The sequence below is a fragment of the Coregonus lavaretus genome (genome assembly GCF_964263955.1).
Source record: "Coregonus lavaretus genome assembly, chromosome: 12".
Taxonomy (NCBI): domain Eukaryota; kingdom Metazoa; phylum Chordata; class Actinopteri; order Salmoniformes; family Salmonidae; genus Coregonus; species Coregonus lavaretus.
This window is the reverse complement of record NC_139999.1, coordinates 34,276,723-34,298,239: the sequence shown is the minus strand read 5'-3', so window position 1 is coordinate 34,298,239 and position 21,517 is coordinate 34,276,723. Positions and strand designations below refer to the sequence as shown.

General features: G+C 44.8%; 1 protein-coding gene across 1 annotated transcript in view; it reads right to left on the bottom strand.

The window, feature by feature from the left end:
• The window catches only part of LOC311138707 (disco-interacting protein 2 homolog B-A-like), a gene marked incomplete at its 5' end in the record, with an annotated part of 74,835 nt that overhangs the window by 12,545 nt on the left and 40,773 nt on the right, over positions 1-21,517 (bottom strand). Inside the window, 15 exons of the mRNA XM_084173496.1 lie at positions 848-967; positions 1,058-1,151; positions 1,245-1,309; positions 1,449-1,551; positions 1,644-1,753; positions 2,032-2,155; positions 2,251-2,361; positions 3,394-3,485; positions 4,099-4,296; positions 4,515-4,634; positions 5,391-5,543; positions 5,644-6,015; positions 6,174-6,299; positions 9,467-9,643; positions 13,693-13,764. Of these exons, the coding sequence (XP_084029622.1) occupies positions 848-967; positions 1,058-1,151; positions 1,245-1,309; positions 1,449-1,551; positions 1,644-1,753; positions 2,032-2,155; positions 2,251-2,361; positions 3,394-3,485; positions 4,099-4,296; positions 4,515-4,634; positions 5,391-5,543; positions 5,644-6,015; positions 6,174-6,299; positions 9,467-9,643; positions 13,693-13,764 (2,037 nt within the window). The remainder of the gene's footprint in view (positions 1-847; positions 968-1,057; positions 1,152-1,244; positions 1,310-1,448; positions 1,552-1,643; positions 1,754-2,031; positions 2,156-2,250; positions 2,362-3,393; positions 3,486-4,098; positions 4,297-4,514; positions 4,635-5,390; positions 5,544-5,643; positions 6,016-6,173; positions 6,300-9,466; positions 9,644-13,692; positions 13,765-21,517) is intronic.

Genomic DNA, 21,517 nt, shown 5'->3' with positions numbered 1-21,517 from the left:
AAACATAGCCCAAAACGTCTATTATTCGTTCAGTTTTGGATCTGGTCCGCACCTACCAAATGTGTCCTTGTTTGGGGGTGTAGCACATTAGAATAATACCCAGCATGCTTTGCGATTATTTTATTTTGTACATTTACATTTTGGTCAGAGCCACCTACAGTCAATGCATTCAATTTAGGTAGATAAACAACAATATATCAAAGACATAACAAGAAAAGAAAAAAATCTGTGACTGTTACTGAGAATGGTATTGTAGTTGAAGTGGTCCGTTGGTTTATTCGGTAAGTTGTATTAGTTTGAACGTCATTGCTGCCAGGTATAAAGCTTTTGAAAAATCTAACATAAGTGCATGTTACAGATGAGAGTAATAATACATATTCTGTTGGCTCCTATTCCCTATAGTAAGATGCTTGAACAATTATTATTGTGATACAATGCTTACTTCATTGAGAATGTATGTGCAGTTGAAAATTGGCCATAGAATCAATGTCTGAAAAAAACGTATTTTTAACGTCTGTAAATTAAGTATTTTCAATGTCCGGAAAATACATATTTTTGACGGCCGGAAAATACGTCTTCTCACCTTTCATTCAGCACCTACAATGCACCCGATTTCAACATCCGGAAAATAAGTATTTTCGACATCTGGAAAATACGTATTTTCACCTTTCATTCAGCACCTAATATGCACCTGACATCAACGTCAGGAAGACACGTCTAAAATACTTTTCAACTTCATTTTGCTTACTGGGATGCAGACCAGTTCCATGCATGTCTGGCATCTGTAGTTCCAGTGTGGATTCCACACAGACTACATTTCCCTGCATTGACTACATTTCACACTCACAGGGGTTGGCTCCATCAGCGACAATGAGCATGCGCAGCGATGCCAGGCTGGTGTCCCTCTGTTCCCTGTGTGCCATCATGGCCCAGTGCAGGTCACGACACTTCACCAAGGCAACGCGCGCTACGGGGGGACAGGAGGGACAAATGAGTACATGAAAATCAGTGTTCTCATGGTCACACAGAGAGAGAGTGGTTGTGGAGGTGTAACTACCTTTGTGTATGTGGACCCTTTGAACCCAGGAGAGAGGGCAAGCCTTCATCACAGCATAGGGCACACTGATAGTGTGGATCCTGTTCATTACACTCTAAAAGAACAACAAAATACAACGTATTAAACGGAAATGCATATGATTTAAGTAACTGAAGTAACTATTATCCCCCCATCCACAAACACTCACCGTGAGAACTCCATGCCACAGGCCCATGTCCTTTTTAAAGTCCAGAACGTTCACTAGTGTCTCACCTAAAAACAGAACCATATAGATAAGTCCCTATGAGAAGCATCCTTCAAACACTTGTTCCCTGTGTATCATCTTCATAAAGACGCCATAGACTTACTCTCGCGATAGAGTATGCCTCTCTCATATAGTGTAGTTACTCACCCTCACAGTAGTTGCAGGCCTGAGTCAGTGCTTGGCAATGGGTCAACATGGCCACCTTAGACACAGCCACACCCATCACTGTGCCCTCCTTACTTGCCTTGTACTAGGGGGAGAGAAAACACAATCACTTAGAATTGGATGAGAAGTACACACACGTACCCCCACACACACACACACACACGCACACACACACACCTCTATGTATGCAGGGTCAGTGTTAGCTGTAGGGATGTGGGGCTGCCAGTCCTTGCCAGGTTTGGTGAGATACTTGGAGTCTGTCACCACCCACTTTAGCTGAGGCCAGCCTATAAAAGACAGTCAATATCATACGTCAACCAACCAACTTAATCAAAAAGAGACTCATAGAGAAAGAGAAAAAGTATCACATTTGGATCTCTAGAGAAAATGGTTGTGTTTGAGATCAACCACATTGCAGTCTTCGACTAGATGCCTACAAATCACCTGGCTTCCTAAATAACTACTCATTATTATTTGTAGATCAGTCAGTGTACTCAGTCGGTGACCAGTGACTAAAAAACATTGATGCTCTGTAATACGGCCAGTAGGAGAGACAGCTCCTGACCTTTGAACTGTAGTATCTCTCCGGTGGGTGTCTTGGGGAGTCCCTTCAGACAGATCTCACTGGTCAGAGCCAGAGTTACACCACAGCTGCCCAGCAGGAAGCCCACCTGACTACTGCCTGCATCCTGGTGGAACAACAATGGATATGGAGTCAATCACAGAGCAGATGTAACAGCATGTCAATGTGGGCTTGAAAAAGTTCCATTGACATGTTCCTAACCTTGCGAGACAGAGGTACCTCTATAGGGACAGGGATGACCTCAGCCAGCAGGCAGCCAAAGAAGGCCACCCAGAACATCCCAGGGTCACTGTTAGGGTACACTAGAGCCACCTACAGGAAATAAAATAAAAAATCAAGTTGACGTATGGACCTTAATGCAGAAATCAGAAGTAAAAACAATAACAAAGCGTTCCCCCACCCGTTTCGGTAAAAACCCAGTTTCGGTAAAAACCCTGTTTCGGTAAAAAGCTGAGGGAAGGGGCTGAATAATTTTTTACTTTTATTTAACCTTTATTTTAACAGGGAAGACATATTGAGACCTAGGTCTCTTTTATTCTGCTGCAGAGGATAAGTTCATTAGAGTTACCAGCCTCAGAAATTGCAGCCCAAATAAATGAGTGTGCAAAGCTGTCATCAAAGCAAAGGGTGGCTACTTTGAAGAATCTAAAATATATAATATATTTTGATTTTTTAAACACTTTTTTGGTTACTACATGATTCCATATGTTTTGATGTCTTCACTATTATTCTACAAGGTAGAAAATAGTAAAAATATAGAAAAACCATTGAAACCTTTGACTGGTACTGTATATATATATATATATACACACACAACTGCGGAAAAAATTAATAGACCACTGCAAAATTATCAGTTTCTCTGGTTTTACTATTTATAGGTATGTGTTTGGGTAAAAATAACATTTTTGTTTTATTCTATAAACTACTGACAACATTTCTCCCAAATTCCAAATAAAAATATTGTCATTTAGAGCATTTATTTGCAGAAAATGACAACTGGTCAAAATAACAAATAAAAACAGATAAAACTACATCTTATGGAACAATGCAGACTGTGAAGAGACACACAAAAACGCATACACCCTACACACACGTACATTGTAATGTTGTAATATTGTTGTATTGGGGTATTATACATTTTGTCGTAGAGTAGTGGTGTAATAATGTGTTGTATGATGTACTGTTTTATTATGGGTTTTTTTGTGATGTAATTGCCTTCATCTTGTTTGGACCCCAGGAAGAGTAATTGGCAGCAGCTTCATAAATACAAAAAAATACATGGGGTTGTTTTGACGCTATATCATTACGAGAGAAGTAGAAGTAGTGTGAGTCGATGTGTCTCACCCTGTCCCCAGGCTTGAGGACCTGCTCGTTCTTGGGTCCCAGTTTGTTGAGGAGGGTGTAGGCCAGCTTCACACTGCGGCTCCACAGTTTCCCTGATGGAGGGAGAAGAGGAAGAGGAAGGAGGGAGGAAGGAGGGAGGGCGTGCATCGTAAATAACAGTGTCACTCAATCTCATACTTCTTCTCTCATAACCCTCCATTACCTAGATTACTCTATCCACACCATGACTACAGTATAGCACAACAATGTAATAAATAAAGTATATAGGGCCTTGTCCCTACCTAAGTAGAGTTATAGATGTTAAAAATCATATGTTCTCTAACTGTAGGCAATCGTATAACTATGGAAAAGACAGGGGTATCTAAGTCAGGTTGTAGTAGCAGTATAAAATCTCTGTGTGGTCCTAGTCTCTCACCGTGGGTCAGTGTGGTTAGGGATTTGACACTGTGACATACCGTAGGTCAGTGTGGTTTGGGGTCTGAGACTGTGAAATACCGTAGGTCAGTGTGGTTAGGGGTTTGAGACTGTTACGTAACATAGGTCAGTGTGTACACGGGTTTGAGACTGTGACGTACTGTAGGTCAGTGTATACAGGGGTTTGAGACTGTGACGTACCGTAGGTCAGTGTACAGGGCTTTGTGTGTGGGCCTAGTTTCTTACCGTAGGTCAGTGTACAGGGCTTTGTGTGTGGGCCTAGTTTCTTACCGTAGGTCAGTGTGTACAGGGGTTTGCCAGTGATGTCCAGGGCGGTGAGGGCGGGGCTCTTGCCTTGTGTGGCCCCCCAGCGAGACAGGGCAGCCTGGAGGGCTGGAGGCCAGTTACTGACCACCCCCAGGGGCTCCCCCTTCACTGGGATGATCTGACGGCCCTCTGGCCGCGGTGTGTTGGGGTCCGGCTGGGGCACTGGAGGAGGAGAGGGGGGGGAGGGGCAGAATAAACCAGGTAGCACCTTTGAGGTTGGTACAGAGGGGTGGAAATGAAAACATTGTAGGTAAAATGTACAGAGATATAGTCTGGTCTCAGATCTGTTTGTGCTGTCTTGGGAGTTAGCAAGACAGCACAAACAGATCTGAGACCAGGCTAAGAGAGATCCATTGATTGAAGAATGAATGGTGGCTCACCCTCTACAATCTCTTCCTGGTCATCCACGAAGAACTCACTGAGGGGGGGCCTCTTGGGCCTCTTCAAGGTATTGAGCAGCTGCTGGATCTTAGTGGACACCCTGCTGTTGACCGGGACACCTGGGGGGGGGGGGGGGGGGGGGGGGGGTCCGATAGACACTGTCACACACACATACATACACACACACTCTCCCTGCCCCAATATATGAAGGGAAGTCTTGATTGACTTCACACACAACACTGGCTTTCCTTATTTCGCTAGCCTATTTCTCGACTCGCAGTCTGCTAGTATGAAAACCAGCAGGCAAAGGGCTAACTCTACACCAGGACTGGGAGGGTTGGAGTGAGGTAAAAGGGAATAAGAATCATTGGTTTCATAATAGGAAAACACATGAGGATTCAGTCGGTTTCAGAGGATGGTTCTGGTTTCACAGAAATACTACTCTCCCTAATCATACAGCATAGAGGGTAAGAACAAGGCACAAAGGCCCAAACAGTACACAGACGTATATATAACACCACTCGTTCATGAGTTTCTCATAGGGAATGTGTTACCTCTTCTGTTACCTATTGCCAGTCAAAATAACACGTGACAGGGTGGAAAAAGACCAGAAGAAAACAAAACAACATGGTTTGGTTAATGATATGGTCCAGGCAGAAATCAACATGTTATTCAAGAAAAACATTATTACTTTAAAAAATAATATATATATTCAATGGAAATGCAAAAGTGTATGAAGATTCGACAAGGACACACACTCACGCGGTCATAATCTCACATATACACACCCACGCACAGACTTCCGTACTCCTACATACACCCATACACACACACACACACACACACGGTGACCCTAACAAAGAGGCTGTTCTTACCGTCGGCTGTCTCCATCATGCTGGAGCGACTCTGTCCGCGGCTCATCCCCCGGACCACGGGAGGGTTGTTGGGCCTGTCCACCTGAGAGGAGCCCCTGGCCTGGGGGGCTGCCGCCAACACGTCTGGGGGGGGTCCGCTGTTCTCTGAAAGGCCTGGAAGAAAGACAGGTTCATTTTATCTGCTCAGTTTATCTTATATAGGGTTACATGCCAAGGCGTTCTAAAGTGTTGTGGTCATAAGGACATATCTTACCGATGCGTGCTTGAGCCAGCATGTCAGCTATGGCTGGATGCTGTGGCTGTGACTGTGGCTGGTACTGTGGCTGGTACTGTGGCTGGTACTGGGGCTGGTATTGGGGCTGGTATTGGGGCTTGTACTGGGGCTGGGCTTGGGGCTGGGGCTGGGCTTGGGGCTGGGGCTTGCCCTCTCCATGGGACAGAGTGGAGGAGGCGGAAGAAGCAGAAGAGGATGTGGAGGAGCCCTGGACAGAGCGGTTGATCCAGGAGTCAGGGCTCTGCAGATTGGGGGGCTGCAGCAGAGAGGAAGGGGTAGGAGCCCCCAAACCAGCACCCACTGACGACTGTCTCAACAGAGCACCCTCATCCTCTGAACCTGACGACGAGTCTGAGATAGGAGAGAGGAAGTAAGAGATGGAGAGAATTAGAAAGAGAGTGTGTGGCATTAGGATTCAACCCTACATCACTAACAATAAAGCTTACGTAGGCTGTTCCTGAGGAAATAGAAGCAGTCAGGCTGATTTGAGGGGGTCAGTCCTACGCTACCTGGTGGGGTGCAGTTGTTGATGGGCGACTGGACGTAGGTGGAGCGGCGTTTGGTGGGCATGGGCAGTGCCATCTTCTCCTCCTTGTGTTTGGCCAACGCAGCCTGCACCGCCTCTGTGTGGATATCTGGGACAACGACAGAGAGAGAGAGACAGAGACAGAGACAGAGAGAGAGAGAGAGAGAGAGAGAGAGAGGAGAGAGAGAGAGAGAGAGAGAGAGAGAGAGAGAGAGAGAGAGAGAGAGAGAGAGAGAGAGAGAGAGAGAGAGAGAGAGAGAGAGAGAGAAGAGAGAGAGAGAGAGAGACAGAGAGACAGAGAGAGACAGACAGAGAGAGACAGAGAGAGACGAGAGAGAGAGAGACGGAGAGAGAGAGAGACAGAGAGAGAGAGAGAGAGAGAGAGAGAGAGAGAGAGAGAGAGAGGAGAGAGAGAGACAGAGAGAGAGAGAGAGAGAGAGGAGAGAGAGAGAGAGAGAGAGCAGAGAGAAGAGAGAGAGAGAGAGAGAGAGAGAGAGAGAGACAGAGACAGAGACAGAGACAGAGACAGAGAGAGAGAGAGAGAGAGAGAGAGACACAGAGACAGAGACAGAGACAGAGAAAGCAGAATAAATTACAATTTTGAATTTTGATGATTGCAAAGGATAGGGAATAGGGATCAAGAGGAAGATGCAGATGATCCTTGAGATCCTTGAACATGAGAGCACCCAAGGTAAACATGAGTTTTTCTGGAAAAGTATTTCTGAAATCTAAGTGAAACGGAGATCTTCAAAATAATAATCATTATTCCATAGATACTGATGCATAAAGACAATCACTGTTCTGTCAACACAGTTAAAGCTGAAGCGATGTTTGAATTTCAACCATCAGAGGAGAAGAGATGGCAGTTAGGTCCTGCTGTAATAGGAAACCACTGTCTGTGTGCTGGAGAGAGAGGGGCTATTATCATGCTCACCCATCCTTGTACACACACACACACACACACACACACACACACACACACTCGCACAAAGGCACGCATCAGATGATGACCAGAAGACACACAGGCACTACTGATACATTTCCTCATGACACAATCAGAATATATAAGAAAATCTACATAAACCATCAAACACAACACATTGCATAACCAACACTATAGAATGTCATAAGATATCATTTGATTCTACTAAAAATAGACTGCTATTCTGTTTCCATTCTTCCTAAAGCTGCATGCGCAATCATTAATCGCCATAGAAACATGAGAGAATGACCATCACACATGTCTGAGAGGCTGAGAGGCATCTCCATGGCAATAGGCGAGGTTGCCGGGTGTTAAGATGTTAAAGTTGTTCGGTGTCTCTCCTCTACCTCTCCGGCCCTACACGGCAACCAACAATGAACAGCAAAGACTGCCAGACGCCATCAGAGCCCACACACATACACACTTGCAGCACCTCAGCCTAGCAACACACACATACCCTACACACATCCATGCTACATACAAATGTTCGCCATGCGTCTGGATCTAAACATCATCATATCGCTGACAGCTAATTCTCAATCTCTCAGTCCTCTTGCGCACATCCTCCCTGTCTTCCTTTCTCTGTAGCTCTACTCCCTCCTCCATCTCTCTCTCTTTCTTCCCTTCTCTCTCAACGAGACTGAGGTGTCAGCAGGTTCTTCATTAGGACTGCTGGAGTGTTACTGACTGACCCATAGCTGCTCTTCCCTGACCCCTCACTCTATCCCTCCTCTCTATCCATTTTCATAAAAATGTTAAAGATGTATATAAAAGGGTTCCCTCCTCTCTATCCCTCCTCTCCATACCTCCTCTCCATCCCTCCTCTCCACCCCTCCTCTCCATCCTCTCCATCCCTCCTCTCCATCCTCTCCATACCTCCTCTCCACCCCTCCTCTCCATCCCTCCTCTCCACCCCTCCTCTCCATCCTCTCCATACCTCCTCTCCACCCCTCCTCTCCATCCCTCCTCTCCACCCCTCCTCTCCACCCCTCCTCTCCATCCCTCCTCTCCATCCATTTTCATCAAAATGTTAAAGATGTATATAAAAGGGTTCCCTCCTCTCCACCCCTCCTCTCCATCCCTCCTCTCCACCCCTCCTCTCCATCCCTCCTCTCCACCCCTCCTCTCCATCCCTCCATCCCTCCTCTCCATCCATTTTCATCAAAATGTTAAGGATGTATATAAAAGGGTTCCCTCCTCTCCATCCCTCCTCTCCATCCCTCTCTTATTCCCTCTCAGTCCTGCTCCATTTCTCTGTGTTATTCCTCTGTAATAGAACAGTGTTTGCCCTCAAATGTCAATCCTCTTCAAAGTCCTTCTCCATTATCCCTGCATCCTATTTGTTTCCACCTGGCAACCAGCTACCATTCCCTTTCCCTCTTTCCCAATCCTTTCCCTGAATCCAGTCGGACTTCCAGCAAGATCCCCTGAGATTCCTCCACACATCAAATGGAACTTGAAGAAAACATTTTGCTGTTCTCTCTGGTCAGCCGTCCTATTAGCTCAAACAGATCCCACACAGTAGTGGTCCTTCAGTCCCCAAAACTCCACTCCACAATGAAGCATGGGAGCGAGCGTGCATGTGTGTACATGCATGTGTATCTCACGTGAGAGGCGAGACCAGTCTGATGCAGAGGCTGACCAAACAGGGAGGGGAGGAGAGAGAAATGTAAGGAGAGAGAAATGCTAGAGTATGAAGCTGCCTAGAGGGAGGGCACATTTACACTGTGTGCACCTCTAGTAACAGAAGGAGAGAGAGAAAGAGAGAGAGAGAGGACAGAAAGACTCTTATAGGCTTCTCTACAATCCTTTGTTCTTTCATGTCTTCTCAACGATACATTCTAACACTCCTTCCCTGCACTATAGAATCTACAATAGAATTCTATGGTGCAGAGTTCCTCCTTCCTGTATAGTATTCCCCCTGCTCTCTCCACAGCCCAGCACATTGCCAAGCCATGACATTACTCCCCAATCACAATGTGAGGGATCTGGCCTCTTGGGCTCCCCTTTAGAGGGGATGCTGTTGCACACTGTAGGGACTTCTCTTTCTCCACAACCCAACAGGACACACACTCACACTCCAACACAAAGCAGCGTTGCCCTTTCATTGGTCTATTTGAGACTATTACAGGATTCTGCTTCAAACCAGATTGGACCATAAAATGACTATATTAATGCTTATATTGACTGAAATGAAATAAATAATGAGAATAGATCAAACTTAACATGAACCAAAAACTCAACATTATTGACTATGACTGGATTTCCTTAGGTGACCTAAAGTTGTTGCCCACCTGATCGGTAGCGGTCATCCCTGGTCCCTCCGTTGCGGTGCGGTCGTCGGGAGCGACGATCACGGTACCGGGAGGAGGAGCTAGGGGGAGGAGCCTGGGTGTGAACGTTGGCATGGGTGCCAGAGGCGTTGCTAGGACCAGGAGCCTGGGCGTCATAGGCAGGGGGGGGAGCTTCCACTGGGGAGTACAAAATAATAAAGTAGATGACTAGGAGACAAAAGAACAGTACACAAAGTACAGTGCCTTGCAAAAGTATTCATCCTCCTTGGTGTTTTTCCTATTTTGTTGCATTACAACCTGTAATTTAAATGGATTTTTATTTGGATTTCATATAATGGACCAATTGGTGAAGTGAAATTAAAAGAATTCTAAAAAATTAATAACGGAAAAGTGGTGCGTGCATATGTATTCAACCCCTTTGCTATGAAGCCCCTAAATAAGATCCTGTGCAACCAATTACCTTCAGAAGTCACATAATTAGTTAAATAAAGTCCACTTGTGTGCAATCTAAGTGTCACATGATCTGTCACATGATCTCAGTATATATACACACCTGTTCTGAAAGGCCCCAGAGTCTGCAATACCACTAAGCAAGGGGCACCACCAAGCAAGCGGCACCATGATGACCAAGGAGCTCTCCAAACAGGTCAGGGACAAAGTTGTGGAGAAGTACAGATCAGGGTTGGGTTAAAAAAAAATATCCGAAACTTTGAACATCCCACGGAGCACCATTAAATCCATTATTAAAAAATTGAAAGAATATGGCACCACAACAAACCTGCCAAGAGAGGGCCGCCCACCAAAACTCACGGACCAGGCAAGGAGGGCATTAATCAGAGAGGCAACAAAGAGACCAAAGATAACCCTGAAGGAGCTGCAAAGCTCCACAGCGGAGATTGGAGTATCTGTCCATAGGACCACTTTAAGCTGTACACTCCACAGAGCAGGGCTTTACGGAAGAGTGGCCAGAAAAAAAGCCATTGCTTAAAGAAAAAAATAAAGAAAACACATTTGGTGTTCGCCAAAAGGCATGTGGGAGACTCCCCAAACATATGGAAGAAGGTACTCTGGTCAGATGAGACTAAAATTGAGCTTTTTGGCCATCAAGGAAAACGTTATGTCTGGCGCAAACCCAACACCTCTCATCACCCCGAGAACACCATCCCCATTTTTCATCGGCAGGGACTGGGAAACTGGTCAGAATTGAAGGAATGATGGATGGCGCTAAATACAGGGAAATTCTTACATTTGACATTTTTTTGTCATTTAGTACACGCTCTTATCCAGAGCGACTTACAGGAGCAATTAGGGTTAAGTGCCTTGCTCAAGGGCACAGACAGATTTTTCACCTAGTCGGCTCGGGGATTAGAACGAGCGACCTTTCGGTTACTGGCACTATCCTCTTAACCACTAAGCTACCTGCCGCCCCGGGAAACCTGTTTTAGTCTTCCAGAGATTTGAGACTGGGACGGAGGTTCACCTTCCACCAGGACAATGACCCTAAGCATACTGCTAAAGCAACACTTGAGTGTGGTTTAGGCCCTCCTGTAGCTCACTTGGTAGAGCATGATGCTTGCAATGCCAGGGTTGTGGGTTCGATTCCCACGGGGTGCCAGTATGAAAAATGTATGCACTCACTAACTGTAAGTCGCTCTGGATAAGAGCGTCTGCTAAATGACTAAAATGGTAAATGTAAATGTTTAAGGGGAAACATTTAAATGTCTTGGAATGGCCTAGTCAAAGCCCAGACCTCAATCCAATTGAGAATCTGTGGTATGACTTAAAGATTGCTGTACACCAGCGGAACCCATCCAACTTCAAGGAGCTGGAGCAGTTTTGCCTTGAAGAATGGGCAAAAATCCCAGTGGCTAGATGTGCCAAGCTTATAGAGACATACCCCAAGAGACTTGCAGCTGTAATTGCTGCAAAAGGTGGCTCTACAAAGTATTGACTTTGGGGGGGTTGAATAGTTATGCACGCTCAAGGTTTCTGTTTTTTTGTCTTATTTCTTGTTTGTTTCACAATAAAAAATATTTTGCATCTTCAAAGTGGTAGGCATGTTGTGTAAATCAAATAATAATATTCCATTTAGAAGACGCTTTTATCCAAAGCGACTTACAGTCATGCGTGCATAAATTTTTTGTGTATGGGTGGTCCCGGGGATCGAACCCACTACCTTGGCGTTACAAGCGCCGTGCTCTACCAGCTGAGCTACAGAGGACCACCAAATGATACAAACCCCCCAAAAATCCATTTTAATTCCAGGTTGTAAGGCAACAAAATGCCAAGGAGGGTGAATACTTTTGCAAGTCACTGTACATAGTGCATTCAGACTAATTCACTTTTTCCACATTTTGGAGGAAACCAGGCACCGCTCATCACCTGGCCAATACCATCCTTACAGTGAAGCATGGTGGTGGCAGCATCATGCTGTGGGGATGTTTTTCTAGTCAGGATCGAGGGAGACTAGTCAGGATCGAGGGAAAGATGAACGGAGCAAAGTACAGAGAGATCCTTGATGAAAACATGCTCCAGAGCGCTCAGGACCTCAGACTGGGGTGAAAGTTCACCTTTCAACGGGACAATGACCCTAAGCACACAGCCAAGACAATGCAGGAGTGGCTTCGGGACAAGTCTCTGAATGTCCTTGAGTGGCCCAGCCAGAGCCCGGACTTGAACCTGATCGAACATCTCTGGAGAGGCCTGAAAATAGCTGTGCAGCGACGCTCCCCATCCAACCTGAGAGCTTGAGAGGATCTGCAGAGAAGAATGGGAGAAACTCCCCAAATACAGGTGTGCCAAGCTTGTGGCGTCATACCCAAGAAGACTTGAGGCTGTAATCGCTGCCAAAGGTGCTTCAACAAAGTACTGAGTAAAGGGTCTGAATACTTATGTAAGTGTGATATTTCCGTTTTTTATTTTTAATACATTTGCAAACTTTTCTAAAAACCTGTTTTTGCTTTGTCATTATGGGGTATAGTGTGTAGATTGATGAGGGGGAATAAAAACAATGTAATCCATTTTAGAATAAGGCTGTAACGTAACAAAATGTGGAAAAAGTGAAGGGGTCTGAATACTTTCTGAATGCACTGTAGTAGGCCATGTACCACAGAGTACAAGTAAAGAGCTGTGGCTCTGTCATTTCCATGGATACAGACAGAAAAAGAGTTCAGAACTCTCTAGGCTTCCAGTTCTTCCTTCTCCTACTAAGGACCTTGACCTGACCTTTAAGTGACTTAATCGTCACATGATGAAGAAAATATTGCTGCCTCTCAAATAGAAATTCATAATCACAATCTTCAATTCACAATCTTACATTTTTACATTTTAGTCATTTAGCAGACGCTCTTATCCAGAGCGCCTTACAGATAGTGAGTGCATACATTTTCATACTTACAAAATGTCATTAGGATCTACATGTGCTTTTACAACATACTGCATTTTCATCAAAATCTAACCATAATAGAACATCATGACTTGGGTCATTTTGGAAAGGGACAGAACATTGTAAACAAAGGAGCAGCTTTGCTCATTGCCGAGAAATGCTGTCTGAAATTGCTAATATTTTCAGACAATGAACCATAAAGGAAGTGGGCGAATAAAGAGGGAAGTGGTGCCTGGCTGTGGAGAGGATAATGCGCCTATCAGAGTCCAAAAACGTGTACGTACAGCAGTGTTCTAGAATATTGGACCGTTGTCTTTTATGCTTTCCAAATACTACAATCAATTTATCCAACCGTCACCCCCATTCAAATTAATAGAAGACGCATACGCGGAGCCGTGCTGGTTGGGAATTTTAGGGAGGTGCGTGGTGTTGGGCTGTGCGTCGGTGGTCTCAGAGCCGCGTAGCTATGTCACAATGGGCCGCCAGACTATCGCGTCTCTACATCTGTGGACTGGAGGAGTCTGGAGACACTGTAGTGACCGGAGCTACCACTGAGACGCAGCAGTAAGCACCAAGCAGGTTTGACCATGTTTCTTAATCTTCTTGATGATGGAGGAGAGAAAAAATCCAGAACATCATGACGAATTTTGTAAATAATCTAAAATCAAACAAAAACAGTAGTTGAATATTGAAGGTATGTTCTCATAGGCCTGAGTGGCATTATGGGGAGATGTTGTATCCAGGAAAAGGTCAATCAAATCAAATTTTATTGGTTGCGTACACAGTTTAGCAGATGCTATAGCGGGTGCAGCGAAATACTTGTTTCATACTTGTTTCTTACCTGGTGTATGAATAAAGAAGGGAAGCAGAAGTTTAGTCCTTTTTTTCTCATATCCCTTCTGTGTGATATCACCTGAGAAAGAAGAGAACACTGGTCACTGATGTGATCAGACAGATATACAACATACACAAATACTAGTTCAGCAGGCAGTACAAATACATAGGCTAATGTATGCATCAAACCAACAGTGGTCAAATAATCTCAGTCGAACAAAAATGAGCTGTGTGTTCTTTATGTAAAGAGCAAGTGCTTTACTGGAGCAACTGTGTGTAGGCTATTTATTCATTTTGTTCATTTAGCCCTCAGAAAAGTTATTGTAGTACACACAAACAGGCAGAAACACACACTTCATGTCTAACTTTGATGAAGAAATACTAGAATATTCTGACCAAACAGTTTAAGGATTAAAGAGTAAGTGGTTTTCTTTTCATGTCTGAAATCTTCATATCTCAGAATCTGTTTGGGGGAAATATCTACAATGATACTTTGATGGCAGTTTTTTTCCACCCTTTTTTGCCTACAATGCACATTTTATTATGTAAGAAATTTGTCATCAGTATTTTCGAATGGCACCGGACAACCCATACAACCCAAAAGTTATGCAAAAGGCAAACGGGGCTAGAAACATAATTGAACTGTCTGTAGTTGGATTCCCAACACCCACATCAGACCATAGCAACCCTGGTAATGACCCTCTATGCTCAACAAGGTGTGGTGTATTACCCATCTGTTCAAACACAGGCCTTTCATAAGTCACTCCCATTTGAGAGAGAGAGAGAGAGAGAGAGAGAGAGAGAGAGAGAGAGAGAGAGAGAGAGAGAGAGAGAGAGAGAGAGAGAGAGAGAGAGAGAGAGAGAGAGAGAGAGAGAGAGAGAGAGAGAGAGGGGGGGGGGGGGCGAGAGGGGGAGGGATTAAGCAAATGAAAGAAGGAATGAAGAGAGGGAGAGGGAAAAACAACAGAGATTATCAGAAAACCGTGATAGATTCAAGTAGCTAGCTACTAGTGTTCAGTGCTCTGGCAGAGAGAAGGACGGATGGGAAGACATGTGAGCTGGATGATGAAAGTGTTGGTGTGACTCCAGTGACAGGATGAGAGGAGGAAGTGGAGGAAGAGAGTGAACTAAATATGGAGACACATTGATGCCAGAGCAGGATGGGATGAATCAGAGATATACACAGAGAATGAGGGGAGGGCAGAGGAGGAGAAGAGAGGAGAAATAAGAAAGAGGAAGAATATGGAGGAGGAGAAAGAGACAGGGGGGAGAAGAGGGGACATAGGGGAGGAAAGGATGGGTACACAGAGGTGGATGAGTGCTGAGTTGGTGTGATGGCAGGTCATAGTGAGCATGCTATTGTGTCTCAGTCAGCTCTCTACTTTCTTTCTTTCTCACTCTCTCTCCCCTCTCACCCGACCTAGCTATCTGCTTGAGAATCTGGCCTTGAAGCAGAGTAGCATCTCTGCCAACCACCTCCGTAAGCACTGCTGCCACCCACACCCACACCCACACACACAAAAATATTCTCCCACCCACACACAATCCATCTGGAGTGCATTCACCTCGATATCACCCCTGTTGAACACAGATGATAAATATGCCCTCCCTCAAGCCCCCATCCTACCTACCCCCTTCTCCCTGATCCATGGGAGCCAACCAGGCACCATCTGACCCCTACTGGGCCCACCTCAGAAGTGCAGTGATGGCATCACAAATCTCCCTGAGAAAAACCTAGTCAACATTAAAACTGCTGTTATCATCATTATCATCATCATCATCATCATCACCTGAGCTAATTTTGAATGAGGCCTGTTAGATCTGGAGGAGAGGAGTATCAACTGCCTCATTGCAAATCTGCACTGTACACCCCAATCTCACCACTTCACATAACGTCTGCCTACTCAAGGTGCAGCATAGGGGGCCACAGTCCAGTCAAACAGAAAGCCACTACTTTAGCTGGGACTAAGACAGCTGTCAGGGTGAATGGAACTACGCATTTATTCTAACAAGTAAACCAAAGCAGCAACAGCCCAATGGCCTCTCTGGCAAACACAGAATAACGCTTAAGGAATTAACAGATGTTGAACGAACCCCTGACTGCCCTGCCTCCAAATCAACTCAGTCTGTTATTGAAACATTATATCACAGGTGCTGCTGAGTCTGAGATAACGTTACACAAAACGTTTTGATAATGGACAAGGGTTTCCTGTGTCTGATGCTTCACCCAATCTGAATGGGTGATCTGTTTATCTGAAGCAAGAGATGAGACCCCTCCTGGGTCGTATCATCTGGGAGAGCTCTCAGTGGGCAGCGGACCTAAACCCAGATTACAGATTAGAGGCCTGGCCCAGACACACACAGGCAGGAAAAGCCAAGGTGAGATCCAGTGGTGCTACCTAGTCACCTTCTACAGGGATTCTATAGGACTAAAGGGATTAGAGGAGGGTTTCCCCCTGAACAGACAAAGTACGCAAACACTGTACATAATGTACACACACACAGGGATTCAGTATACAAATACTTACTATAGCCTATACAGAGACACAGTTCAACGGGCCTATTTTATTTAGATGCACATTGAAACAATAAATCACCCAGAAGCTGATACGATAACAGATATTTTCTCTGCATGATGGCCGATATATGATGTACATGTTTGGACTGATCCACAAGATCAGTTTGGACACACATACCGATTCACGCTCACACCCACTCAGATTGTCACATCTACCACAGTTAAATTCCATTCAATTAAATAAATAATTACTATCCCCATAGGGAAAGGAGTCAAGGACAGTTTGTTGGTAACGCGACACCCCAGTGCTGTGGGTCAAAGCATCCATGAGATACAGCGGCATCATACAAAACACACTGTCTGTTCATGTTAGCAGGTTAGTTAATATAAATAATATATGCCAAAGCGACTTACAGTCATGCATGCATACATTTTACATATGAACAGGTGGTCCCGGGAATCGAACCCATCTCCATGATGTACTAACTGATCTACAGAGGACCACACTGAGCTACAGGACTATTCAGTATTTACTCCCTACTGAATACACTCAAACACAGCCCATACACTCAGAAACAGAGTTAGTCTTTTTTTATGAAGACAAGGATGGGAACAAGCTAACACTACCATAAGTAATACATGAACAGTACAGTTGGCCTGCTTACTCACGCAACTTATTTTTAGCGCATGTGAACCGACCGCTCCACTGAAGAGGAAGAGGGATGTGGATGGGGGGAGGGGCGACTGGGGAATTAGACGAACAGTTCTCAAAGTAAACACTATTCCATCGGGGTGATTTCAGATTGATCTTTTTTTTCTTGATGGCGCCATCAAAAGCTACATCCCTGCAACATCAGCTCTAGTTGAGCTGTTCCATTCACTGGAGTGTACCACTAAGAGCCAAACCCCCCTCTCTGGGTGGAGGTGGTGCAGCCCGTGAGGGAAGCGCAGGTGGATGGGGTTGGATATGGTCATAGATGCAGAGTAATGTTAAAAGGGATGTACAATTGCCTTATATCAGCCTGTTCCGGACGACTGTGTGATCTCGCTCTCTGTAGCCGATGTCAGTAAGACCTGTAAACAGGTTAACATTCATAAGGCTGCAGGGCCAGACGGATTATGAGGACACGTACTCAGAGCATGCGCTGACCAGTTGGCAAGTGTCTTCACTCACATTTTTAACCTATCCCTGACCAGGTCTGTAATACCAACTTGTTTCAAGCAGACCACCATAGTCCCCGTGCCCAAGAATGCCAATGTAACCTGCCTAAATGACTATCGCCCTGTAGCACTCACATCTATAGCCATGAAATGTTTAGAAAGGCTGGTCATGGCTCACATCAACACCATCATCCCAGACACCCTGGAACCACTCCAATTTGCATACTGCCCCAACCGATCCAAAGATGACACAATCTCTATTCCACACTGCCCTCTCCCAGCTGGTCAAAAGGAATACCTATGTAAGAATGCTGTTCATTGACTACAGCTCAGCATTCAAGACCATAGTCCCCTCTAACCTGGGACTGAACACCTCCCTCTGCAACTGGATCCTGGACTTCCTGACAATGAGGCTGTAGTGGAGCGTGTCGAGAGCTTCAAGTTCCTCGGTGTCCACATCACTAAGGAATTAACATGGTTCACACACACCCACACAGTTGTGAAGAGGGCATGACAGGAGGCTGAAAAGATTTGGCATAGGCCCTCAGATCCTCAAATAGTTCTACAGCTGCACCATTGAGAGCATCTTGACTGGCTGCATCACCGCTTGGTATGGCAACTACAAGGTACCCAACCGCAATGCGCTACAGAGGGTGGTGAGTACGGCCCAGTACATCACTGGGGCCGAGCTCCCTGCCATCCAGGACCTCTATACCAGGCGGTGTCAGAGGAAGGCCCAAAGAATTGTCAAAGACTCCAGCCAACCAAGCCATAGACAGTTCTCTCTGCTACCGCATGGCAAGCGGTACCAGTGCACCAAGTCTGGAACCAACAGGTCCCTGAACAGCTTCTACCCCCAAGCCATAAGACTGCTAAACAAGACCGCTAAATAGCTAATCAAATGGCTACCCGCGCTACCTGCATTGACCCTTTTTTGCACTAACTCTCTTGCACTGACTCTATGCACACACAATGGACTCTACTCACACATACTGTCACCCCAACACACACTACATACGCCCACATACACACAAACATAACATGTGCACCCATGCATACTGACACCACACACACACACTCACCACATACGCTGATGCTACTACCTTTTATCAATCCTGTTGCCTAGTCACTTTAACCCTACCTATATGTACATAGCTACCTCAGTTACCTCGTACCCCTGCACATCGACTCTATACTGGTACTCCCTGTATATAGCCAAGTTACTTTTACTCATTATTGTTATTTCGTTGTTCACTGTGTATTTATTTTTTGTGTCACTGTTTACGTATATACACTACCGGTCAAAAGTTTTAGAACACCTACTCATTCAAGGGTTTTTCTTTATTTTTACTATTTTCTACATTGTATAATAATATTGAAGATATTCAAAACTATGTAATAACACATATGGAATCATGTAGTAACCAAACAAGTGTTAAACAAATCAACATATATTTTATATTTGAGATTCTTCAAATAGCCACCCTTTGCCTTGATGACAGCTTTGCAAACTCTTGGCATTCTCTCACTTTTGATCAGTAGTGTATATATTTTTTGAAATCTTTAACTCTGCATTGTTGGAAAACAACACATAAGTAAGAAATTCACTGTTACATTTACATTTTAGTAATTTAGCAGACGCTCTTATCCAGAGCGACTTACAGTTAGTGAGTGCATACATTTTTATTTTTTATACTGGAATCGAACCCACAACCCTGGCGTTGCAAATGCCATGCTCTACCAGCTGAGCTACATCCCTGCCGGCCATTCCCTCCCCTACCCTGGACGACGCTGGGCCAATTGTGCGCCGCCCCATGGGTCTCCCAGTCGGCCGGCTACGACAGAGCCTGGATTCGAACCAGGATCTCTAGTGGCACAGCTAGCACTGCGATGCACTCGGGAGGACAGTGGCACAGTGTTAGTCTACACCTGTTGTTTACGAAGCATGTGACAAATACCATTTGATTCGATTTCATATTGGTACTGGCCGAAAATGCCAAATAAACATTATTTAGTTTAGAATGTTTTGAAATGTTACAAAATTCCAACAAAGTTGGGAACAAAGTTTGCAAACACACACACACAGTAATAGGCTAAATGACATGGGTAGCCTATGCTTTCTATTTCCAAGGCAAACCACAATTCTCCTGATACGAAAAGAGAACAAGGCCTACATTCTCAGTCTCATTGATCTAGCAGCAGAGTCAGTCACTCCGTCCCCCCAGTCCATACCAGACCAGACCCTGAGCTGTGGGACAGACAGTGATGCATGGTGACATGTTTCTACTTGATCACACAGCCAGTTCCTAAAGAAGAGCCAGACGCATGGTTTCATGGTTTCCCTGGTGCGTCCCAGCAGCTAAAGCCATTTGGGTCTCCCTCTAGTCTAGACAACATCCCTCTGGGCACAGACGTCAGTTCAACGTCTAGTTTTGATTTACATTTGATTGAGTTGTCAACTAGGTAAAAAAAAAAAAAAAGCCATTACATTGAGAACTTTTTGCAAATCCAATACATTTTCCACGTTGATACAACGTCATCACATTGATTTCTTTGATTGAAATGACATGGAAACAACGTTGATTCAACCAGTTTTTGCCCAGCGGTAGGACTGTTGAAGTCTTAAACTGGAATTAAATTGAGACTGCTTTCTACCCCATGGGCACTCTGTCTGCATAGCAATTAGCTAGCTCTCTCCTCTCTCGTACGCTCTTACTTTTAACATTATAATTCACTCTGTTTCTTCAAGGAAACACTGAGACATCTAAACACTTGATGATAATATACACATGACACATGGCACGCACACACGCACATACACACGCACACACGGAGAAAGGATGAGGACGGGGATTCCCAGTCTCTCACTCACCATAATAAACTACAGTCATCCGTTTTTTTTACTTTCGTTTGAAGATAAGGACTGTGGTCCTGTAATCATTTTAATAGATATAGATAGGGGCATTTCCATCTAAAAGGACCCATGAGCACCACCAACATGTGACGTTCATAGGAGCATGTCAAATTGGGTGTCAAATGAAAGCTGAGTCTATATTTGTATAAATTAAGGAATATATAAAAGAAATCAGGAATAACCAAAGGCTTTGATTTCTCGATAAACAGATGGAAAAGGGGTCTTTGACAACATCCACCAGAAAAACTCTTAAAAGGTATTAGAAATACATCAAAACACAATAATGTAAAGACCCCTGCCAACTAATACCAACACTTACAGTGCATTCTGAAAGTATTCAGACCAATTCACTTTTTCCACATTATGTTACGTTACAGCCTTATTCTAAAATGGATACAATAAAATAAAAATCCTCATCAATTTACACACAATACCAAATAATGACAGTTTTATTTTTTTTGAAAATGTATTTAAAATAAAAAACAGAAATACCTTATTTACATAAGTACTCAGACCCTTTGCTAAGAGACTCGAAATTGAGCTCAGGTGCATCCTGTTTCCATTGATCATCCTTCAGATGTTTATACAACTTGATTGGAGTCCACCTGTGCTAAATTCAATTGATTGGACATGAGTTGGAAAGGCACACATCTGTCTATATAAGGTCCCACAGTTGACAGTGCATGTCAGAGCAAAAACCAAGCCATGAGGTCGAAGCAATTGTCCGTAAAGCTCAGAGGCAGGATTGTGTCGAGGCACAGATCTGGGGAAGGGAACAAAACAATTTCTACAGCATTGAAGGTCCCCAAGAACACAGTGGCCTCCATCATTCTTAAATGGAAGAAGTTTGGAACCATCAAGACTCTTCTTAGAGCTGACCGCCCGGCCAAACTGAGCAATCGGGGAGAAGGGCCTTGGTCAGGGAGTTGACTAAGAGCCCGATGGTCACTCTGACAGAGCTCCAGAGTACCTCTGTGGAGATGGGAGAACCATCTCTGCAGCACTCCACCAATCAGGCCTTTATGGTAGAGTGGCCAGACGGAAGCCACTCCTCAGTAAAAGGCACATGACAGCCCACTAGGAGTTTGCCAAAAGGAACCTAAAGGACTCTCAGACCACGAGACAGAATATTCTCTGGTCTGATGAAACCAAGATTGAACTCTTTGGCCTGAATGCCAAGCGTCACGTCTGGAGGAAAACTGACACCATCCCTATGGTGAAGCATGGTGGTGGCAGCAT